General features: G+C 33.9%; 1 protein-coding gene across 2 annotated transcripts; it reads right to left on the bottom strand.

The window, feature by feature from the left end:
• Nucleotides 1–387: 387 nt before the first annotated feature.
• Nucleotides 388–7,538, bottom strand: LOC145164537 (disease resistance protein RUN1-like). Of its 2 annotated transcripts, none has more exons than XM_079083249.1 (8): nucleotides 7,350–7,538; nucleotides 5,001–5,606; nucleotides 3,051–4,176; nucleotides 2,632–2,955; nucleotides 1,674–2,561; nucleotides 998–1,595; nucleotides 796–861; nucleotides 388–702 (listed from the first exon to the last, which is right to left on the bottom strand). In XM_079083249.1, exons 2-7 carry the CDS (start codon nucleotides 5,531–5,533, stop codon nucleotides 797–799), a joined length of 3,534 nt encoding a protein of 1,177 aa, XP_078939375.1. In that variant the 5' UTR covers nucleotides 5,534–5,606; nucleotides 7,350–7,538; the 3' UTR covers nucleotides 388–702; nucleotide 796. The 2 variants fall into 2 exon arrangements, with proteins under 2 accessions (XP_078939375.1, XP_078939378.1); XM_079083252.1 differs by having other exon boundaries at nucleotides 2,632–2,817.
• Between the last annotated feature and the right edge of the window lie 2,052 nt (nucleotides 7,539–9,590).

Here is a 9,590-nt window from a genome sequence, read left to right as displayed (position 1 = left end):
TAGTAATTAGCCTTAAGTTTATTGTTAGCTTAATTCATTTACAGGGAGATGCAGGAGATTGAATAAACATTCTTACGCTTAGTTTTGCAGAACAAGTGAATGTGAAGTTTTTATGTCAAAAGATTTATATAGGCGTATGTTTGTAAGTAGATGAATATCCTTTAAATAAATTCAAGAGGCCTCCAATGAAAGTTGGATATCCTCGTTATCATGCACCCAAGAATTTTGCTCAGTAGGTGACTCCTATTACAACATGCAGAAGTTGTTACTTGTTCATTTATTAATTTATTTTCAAGGAAGTAAATTATTATACCAACACAAAGGGTAACATTCCGCTTTCCAGTATTTATTTTTTTCATACAAAAGAAATTAATATCTATTAGTAAATTTCGAGAACAAGATCAGTTTATTAAGACAATCAAATCTGTTATGCAATAGGTTGTTTGATGGAGGAGATAAATATGTATAAACAGAATACATCAAACCCAGTATTATATAGCTTTTGAGCATGAAAACTTGGAAGATCCAACTCTTTGGGACAGCAAAACACTAAAACAAAAAGCACCTTCATTCTCATTACATGACAAAAATGCACACCTAAAAAAATACTTGCTTAGAATAGCAGAGCTGTAGATATGAGCAAAGGTCGGTGAACCAAAAGTGTACGTCTTTCGAGTGACAAAGCGTAGCCTTCACTGCCACCTGGCAACATATTTATTCATGTGAAAACATATTCGAAATAAGCTTGTCACATTTAATTTGTTTGTTCTTATTTTGATGCGAAGGAAAAAGTACCTTAAGGGCCATCCTCCACTACGTTAGACTTCCTTTGAGAGAGAGCTCTAAAGTGCACTTGCTCATCTGTTGAAAAAGAATAGATTAAAGATTTGTAACTAATTGCAAAAAAATCAAAACAAGAATTATTTATCATCAAAACTTTATCCTTTTATTTACTATCAGCTCTAGATAAACCGTAATACATAAAAATGATATCTACCTTTAAAGAGGGTTCCATCTCCACACATACCCAGATCCATGTATGGAGCTAGAATTCGCCATTTGCTTAAGATGTATTCTCCTGTTGTTGTTTGAAATGCAGTGAGATCTCCACCAATGATGTGATTCCATGACTTGTAATAACCCAATGCATCTTCTTCTACATCCTTACTTTCATTATCATAAACAAAACTCACCCCACACTCCTTAGCAACTGCATTACCAATAACATCTGGATTCTCCCTAATGGTAACAGTAATAGTAACGTGATCACCACATTCCATCTCATTCATCCCAAACATCCAATGGCTTAACAACATCAAACTCTTTCCACCGACATCAAGTACACTGCCAACATAATGTTGGTATATCCAGGTGAGATTCTTTGTTATATTAGTAATTTTCATCAATGGCACCTCAAGATGAACATCATCGGTAAATGGAGATGTCACCATACAGCAGCAATTTAATCCTGTGAGATTTTTTGGAGATGATGGGATGGTAAATGATATCGATGACCCCATGCTTCTATCTGTAATCCAATTCGGCATCTCTTTACCCCAATAAATTGTGCTGAATATTCCAAATTCATAATACATCTGCCAAAATACAACCACCTTCATTAATTATACATACATACATATTCACACAAACACATATAGTTAACTACAGCGAACCTGGATTTCAGATTCCTCTCTTCTATCATCAAGATAAGCTCCCACGCGCATTCCAATAAGGAGGTCTAGGTTAGTCCACCCCAAACAATGTAATACCTTTTCCTCAACATCTGCCATTGGTTGGATTTTGACAATGCCTTCAAATTCAAAAGACGAAGTTGAAAACATCTCGGAGCCGAATATGAACATGAGTGGGGACATTTGTGGATCAAATACAACTTTTCGTAGCAAACGATTACAACTAGAGCCAAAATATAGACTTAGATACTTTAATGTAGGAGGAGGATTCTCTATTGTTGTCAGCATATTACAATTTGACATGCCAAGTATCTGAAGCCTAGGAAGGCTTCTCACACAAAAGGGCAGGGAAACAATAGGATTTTCATCTAGATGTAACTCCTTTAACATGGTTAGGCAACTGAAGTCCACGGGAAAAGATTCAGTGGACAAATTATTATTCTCAAGTGACAGGCTTACTAAATATCTTGGTAACGAAATTGCAAAGAACTTTGAATAACTTGGCATAGCCCCCACTATGGTGGAGGAAGACGTTATTGAGTTTATGCCAATATTGTTATCCTTGATTCGAGATTCACCAAGACCACATCCTTCTAGCAACAATGTTTTAACCTTCTTTAACATGCCTATGATTCTTGGAAGTTTTCCAAGCTTGTTGCAGTAGCTTAGATCAGCATGGACAAGTTCAGCACATACCTCAATTGACTCACAAACCTCAAGCAAACTGGTGCAACCATTAAGTATTAACCTCTCTAGTTTAGGGAGGTGGTCAAAGCCACCAAGACTGCGAAGTTGTTCACAGAAACTTAAATTAAGAATCTTCAACGATCCAAGCAACCTTTTATCATCCGAGCATGATCCAATCAATTTCTGAAATTGAGATAAATTAGAATAGTAATGAATTTTATCAACTCAACATAAAAGAGTGATGATAAGTTACCTTGAGTCGCTTATGAAGTCGCTGTGGATAGCTATAAAAAATCCCAAATGATTCAATATTGCTATGTGACATGTCAAGAGCAACTACATTCTCCATTGGTAAGTCTGAGGGTATAGACTTCCAAGGGAACCCATGCATACACAACCATCTTAATTCTTTTGGAAATTTCTCGTAGGAGCCATTGGTCTGCACATAATTAAGTTGTAGTAGCATTAGCCTATCCATCATACTTAATGCATCCGTTTTCAACTCAAGTGATCCACGTATCTTCTTGTTCTCAAGAATTTTCATGTCAAGGGTGAGGCCTAGAACATTTTTCGTACTCTAAGAAGAAAGGGGATGAAAAAAATATTTTAAAATGTTAAGACATGTATGTAGAAATATAAACTGCTTTAACCAAGTACACATAGGTCCCTTACCTTTTCTTGTTTTAACACTCTAAAGGACTCATGACCCCATAATCGACTTCGTTCCCATGGACGGTTAAGTGATTCTTCACGTACCACAAATCTTCCCATCTCTTGAACCAACTGATGCATCGTCATTTCATTATACCATCCAATACTAAGAAGGCATTTATCGATAAGATTCGTGATCCCAGTTTTTGTTTCTATATCGCACGCCTCTAATATTGTTACAGTATCATTTCTATCCATTCCAACAAAAAAACAAGAAATATGCTTAAACAAGTCCTTGTCATTTTCTGATGACAACGAGTCAAAGCTCATTCTCAAGACATTATTTATAGGGGAATTATTTTCTTTCTTTAGTGTGTCTATGTACCCCTCCCAATAAGTTACATCTCGATTATGTAGAGACCTACCCAAAACTTTAAGAGCCATTGGATGTCCGCCACAATACTTCACAAGTTTTTCTGACACCTCTTCATAACCTGCCTTGGGATTGTTGCACATGAATGCATGAAAACACAAAAGTTTTCGTGCTTCAATAGTAGATAAGCCACTAAGCTTGTGCTCTGCATAGTTGGGTTTAATGTTCGTTTTGAATGGTAAACTACTCTGTGTCAACCATGCATCTTTTGTTGTTATTAGAATTTTGCTTCCTGGGTGAAAACCTTTGCTTCCAAGTAACGCATCTAGATGATTGATACTACCAATATCATCAAGAACTAGAAACACCTTTTTACGGGCTAATGCATTCTCAATCATTGAGGTGTATATAGAAACATCATGAACTTGAACTGAACTTGGTTTGGAGATGTCATTGTAGAGTTGTTTTTGTACATCAATCGTCCCATTATATTTTGTATCACATCGCCTATTGACATCTGCAATGAAGCTGCTGTTGTCAAATTCATGAGAATGTAGCACATAGACATATTTCGCTAAAGACGTCTTCCCGATCCCACCCATACCCAAAATAGTGAGTATGTCTGTCGTATGGGATGTTGCATCTTTCAACCACGAAGTGACAAGTTTAATGGAGTTTTCCATCCCAATAAGTTGTGGTAGTGGAAACCTTGACGATACACATAATCTCCGGTAGATGTCCTTGACAATTTCATCAATTAACTCCACCTCTTGCCTGGAATTTGATTTTAGTACGAACAACAAAGATAATCAAAACAATAAACATGTCATAGTGGATATTTAATTTTTTCAATGATCCAAATCAAAATTATATCATATTAAGCCATTAAATAATAAAAAAAATTTAGATCATAATTATTATCATATTTTCACTTTTTTTAACCATATAATCATCTAATGTGCAAGGTCATGTAATCATCTAATGTGCAAGGTCATAATTATATTCTATAATAAAACCAGAGGCACCAATGTAATACAAGATTTCATTAATGGACCACCAAAGTTCATTGTGTTACTACAAAACCATAGTAATTAAATCCCAATGTGGTTTTGCATAAATCTGGAGAAAATGTCAGTGAACAGTTATAAGTTAACCTTTAATACTTACACAAGTAAAAGCATTAAAATATGATAATAAAAGATGATATAATTTCAAGGTAGAATGATATACAAAAATATTACATGCGTTACAACTGTTCAATAGTTGGTTTATTAATTGAAAGCATATAAAATCATTAAAATGATTTATCTACATGAACTAATTTGTGATAAAATAATAAATGCATAGCAAATGTATTAAAATTACCAGGATGGTTTAACCAGCCTATACAAATTAATTTGTGATATCACATAATTGCAAAAACTAGATTCAATTTAAAGCATATCTTTTTGTCCAATTTTAATGCATCAAAAAATATGCCTATTTGATGTATACGAAGTGACGTATTGAAATGCATACGGAAAAGATGATATTGAATTTTAATATGCTAATTAAAAAATATTAAAGGAGTATGGAAATATGATTAAGAAAGTGGTTACCTGCTGTTTGCATCCTTCCCTTTTAAGTCAGCAACTTCTCTAAGCGCTTTATTCCAAAGCTCTATCTTTTGAGACCATTGATTTCTTTTATTTGAATTTGTCTCTGCCTCCATCTTCTGTCTATGCTTAGCCATTGCATCTCCGAAGCTACTTTGTTGCTTCCTGACACTGGTGGGCTCAACATGATAAAAGATGGGGATGATAATATGATTGGATTTCATATGTTGTTCAAGGATCAACACCAGTTCATCAAGACACCATGTGGAAGTAGCATAATTTTTGGACAACACGATAACAGAAGCCCTAGATGCTTTAATGGCATATTCCAATTCTGGTTTCAGATCTTCCCCTGTTTCTATCTCTTCATCATCCAAGAAGGTAGTGATATTGGCATGCATGAGTGCATTGTAAAGGTGATTAGTGAAACTATGACGAGTGTCAACACCTCTGAAACTTAAAAATACGTCATATCTATGAGCTTGAGTTGATGAAGAAGATGAAGATCCTTCACAAAGTTCAGAGAGAACAACCATTATTATCTATGACTGTTGGTTTGAAGCTTGTATTCTGAAGCTTTTGAATCCCAGGATTTCCTCAATTGTATCTCTACAAAAAATCAAAAATTTTAATACCTTATGTAACTTAAGTCTCATCAAGGAATATAACCTCAACAATAAAACCTTATAATCATTAAAATAAATTTTGTAAATGACTAAAAAACAATACATATGCACCTGACAGTCCTGACTTTTCCATGTGAATTAATATGCCTCAGAAATAACCAGCATATATACAGCTATGTATTGATATAGAATCATCAAATTGAACCAATATATTTAAGTAACCTACAAAACCTGTACTTTGATCTGATTAATCCACCACGGACATCCCTAATATTGTCTAAATAATTTCCATCTAAAGTTAAGTTAAACAATCCTCAAACAAATCAACACCAAATACCATTCTAGAAACAACTACAAGATCCACTATTACATCCTAGGAAGGGAATTGCAAAAACGTATTGGAAATTTCCAAATTTCACTAGATAAGAACAAACAATTAAAAGATCCAATAGCAAGAAAGATATAAGTTTCTTGACATGGTTGTTTGTAGATCCCCGCTTCAAACCTTTTGATTACAAAGTTTGTACTACATGCAAGTAACAATGTGACGACTTTGCTTTGTAATGCCCCTCGAACATGACTTCAAGTTAACCAAACCTTACTTTTAATTACAACATCCACATGAAAATACTATCAAAGGGATGGATATAATCCAAGAGTTATTGCAGATGAGAAAGTGGCCAAGAGTTATTGCATTTAAAAGTAGATATAATCCCTGGTCCATCCAAGAAAACTAAAAGCAGAACTAGAACAATGAGTGTTCAGCTAGGCCAAGTTTTCCCTTCGGGCTGCAACAATGAGCATGTCAAAGAGGGCTAATTATGTTACAAAGGTGACTCAACTGACAAGTGATGTAGGCTTTGCCCGACATTATAGGTGTTAAATATAAGGTTAATATCATCAAAGACCGTATAATTTGGGTTTTTTCCGGATTAAACCTCAACATTATTTTTTCCTAAAAATGACCTTGTTTTTTTTCTTCTTTTTTTTTCATTTTTTCGGATTTGGCCTTTTTATCAGGTTTACTGGTAAGTAATCTTCCGGTTTTAGACAATTTTTACAGAAAAACCCTCAGATTTTTCCTTCATTTCGGAAACAACCTTCCCATTTGACACGATAAAGTTAAGGTTTAATCCGGGTTCCGGAAAAATGAAAGTTCTTTTTTAAGATAAAAAATGGAAAAATTAACCCTTAAACTAAGCAGAAGATTATTCGGAAAATATGGAAAATGCAAGGTCTTTTTAAAGGAAAAAATAAAGTAAAGGTGTAATCTGAATAACCCAAAGTATAAGGTCTTTTATATATTAACCCTTAAATTTACAAAAAAATCCATTATCAATTTGTAAATAAACGGCATATAATCCTAATTTTTTATTCATGGAATATAACACCTAAAAGCACTCCACAAGAACCGATACTTCTTAAAATCTGGCTTCAACAAGTCGGCAAGTTCACCACGTTTAGGTTACTGTTCAGGACTTTAGGTTCAAAAAGAATCATATGTAGAGAATCGTGTTTGTATTTGGAAGATGTAGATGAATTAAGAAAGTACATGTTGCACTCTGTACTACCCTGACTGAAATACAAAACTGAAAAAAGTAACAGAATTAATTGAAATTTCAATCCCATGTTATGAACAAACACATGATTAGATATGCGATTTATGGTTAATAAAAGATAAAACTGTCTAACATGTGAAACTAACTGAAAGGGCCTTCACATTTACCTGCCAAGCTACAGAACAACAACGAGACCTGAAGCAGCGAGAATAGCGGATAACTTTGAAAAATGCAGAGTGAACGGCGCAAAGCCCCCCCGGTAAACGGCAAGTCAACGAGGAAGGAAGGGAGACGGCAAGGAGTTGAGACAGAATGTGTGGTTTTCCTTTTGCCTTAGCTATTGAGTGGAGGCTTTCACGATATTTCCTCTTTGAATTCTTCTTCTACAAAAATGATGTTAAATTTTCTAGAGAAAATACGGAAATGGTCCTTGTGGTTGTTAAAAGATTGCTGTTTTAGTCTAAAATATATATTTTTTAGACAAAATTTCAAAAGTGATCCTAATATATATATATATATATATATATATATATTAAAGTTGTGCGACTCTTAGGAATAGTAAAGTTCCTAAGAGGTTGGCATAAATGATCCTCTATTTATATATGATTGTTCAAATTCGTCTCTAAGGTCATTTTATGTCAATATCCATATTGTTTGTGGATACGTGTTGGGAACAGTTCTGGTTTCCGGGTCATTTTATCCCCAGACCCATCGGTTAATCGGTCCTTCCAGTTTCTTCCTTCCACTGCTTCTTATCCAAATCTTATGTTCTCTTTCTTCCTTCCTCCGTTTTCATTCATCGCCACCGCCACCCAATCCATCGCTAACCTTCTGTTCCTCAGGTTACCACAGCTTGATCGGTTTACCCTCCCGGTTAGTTTAACCCTCCACCATCTATATTCGTCTTCTACCTTCGCCCTTACACTTTCTAGATGCTCTTGTGTAACAATCAACTCGAACTCCAGCCTCCAGGTCTTTTGGTTTCTGTAGTCCTGAGCGGCATATAAGGTTTAAAATTAATTATCTAAATTAATCGATTGATTAGTCATTTAAACATTTAAGATTAATTATTTAATCAATTAATTAATTAATCATTTAAACCAATTATAGATTTAATATTTATCTTTTAATTAATCATTTAATTAGATTAATTATTAGATCCATAAGGATAATATTAATCTCATAATTAATCGTTATCTTCCATAAGATTATCTCATAATATTTATGGTTTTTATCTAGTCATATAAGATAAGCAAAAAAACGAATTTTGGCTGAAATCAAAATAGATAATTACCATCTTAATAACCACACAAATCAGTTTAGTCATCCGAAATTTTTGATTTGAGCTAAGTTCATGTCGTGATAGATGCACTGTCACGTCGTGAAAACAGTTTTTGTGAAAACAATTTGGTCAATTCAACAAATGTGCTTTCAATGTTAGACACACCAAGTAGCTTTGATACTACTGATAGGTTTATTAGGTTACAACGATATGCATAATGAGGAAAAGCACTTAACAATTAAGAAGGGCACATGTAACCTAAAATGATCTATGTATTACATTTTGAAGGCATCATACTTTTAATAACAAAACTAACATGAACCCTATAAATTTCGAATATAAGAAATCAAGGTTAACGGTTTACATACCTTTGATTTTACCTATTAAAGCAGTTACCCTTATCAGCTTCAAGAGGCTTCCAAAAACCCTAACCACCCCCCCCCCTAAAACCGTTCACCCTATAAAACCCTCTTGAAATGTCTTTTCTTGCTCAATTATGAAGAATTACAATTCACCCCTTGCACCTTTAATTAATTCCAATTAATCCCGAATTAATTCCAAATTAAGTATGATTAATAATTAACTAATTCTAATTGATGTCATATTAATTTATTAATCATATAAATTAACAAATCAATTATTTTAACAATTGATCTCATATTAATTTATTAATCACATAATAAATTAACAAATCAACTATCTATTTGCAATTAATATATTAATCATATAATATATTAACAAATCATTTCCTTATAATTTCCAATCAGTTTATTAATCATACAATAATCGAATAAATCACCCACTCCCTACAAATGTCATTCTAATCAAGTTCCAGTTATCAAGGCAACCTAAAAGGGACTTTTCTTACAATTACAAGAATGTACCAATTTAGTTGTTAACTCAGACACCTTAATCCAACAGTTTTAGTCCAAGATCTGGACTATTTTCTCTTGTAGTGGGCGTGTGGCGCCCTTAGAAGAGCGTAGGGCGCCTGTTGACCCAAAATTGAATTTATGTTGACTTTTTTCCTAAGCTTGACTTTGGGGACAAATTTTAGGGTTTTAGGTCACAAGATGAGGTTTTACCTTTAATTTCATGTTTAGGTAGTTGTTGTACCAGCCTTCGC

Source organism: Lactuca virosa, chromosome 1 (genome assembly GCF_052849685.1).
Source record: "Lactuca virosa cultivar CGN04683 chromosome 1, Lactuca_virosa_CGN04683_v6, whole genome shotgun sequence".
In the NCBI taxonomy this organism is placed as follows: Eukaryota; Viridiplantae; Streptophyta; class Magnoliopsida; order Asterales; family Asteraceae; genus Lactuca; species Lactuca virosa.
The sequence above is the reverse complement of the archived record's forward strand: the minus strand, read 5'-3'. Positions and strand labels throughout refer to the sequence as shown.

Coding starts and splice junctions, on each gene's coding strand:
- LOC145164537 (XM_079083249.1), bottom strand. CDS start 5,533: ATGGTTGTTCTCTCTGAACTTTGTGAAGGATCTTCATCTTCTTCATCA. Junction 2,956..3,050: donor GAGTGTTAAAACAAGAAAAG/GTAAGGGACCTA, acceptor CTTTCTTCTTAG/AGTACGAAAAATGTTCTAGG. Junction 2,562..2,631: donor GACTTCATAAGCGACTCAAG/GTAACTTATCAT, acceptor TCTCAATTTCAG/AAATTGATTGGATCATGCTC.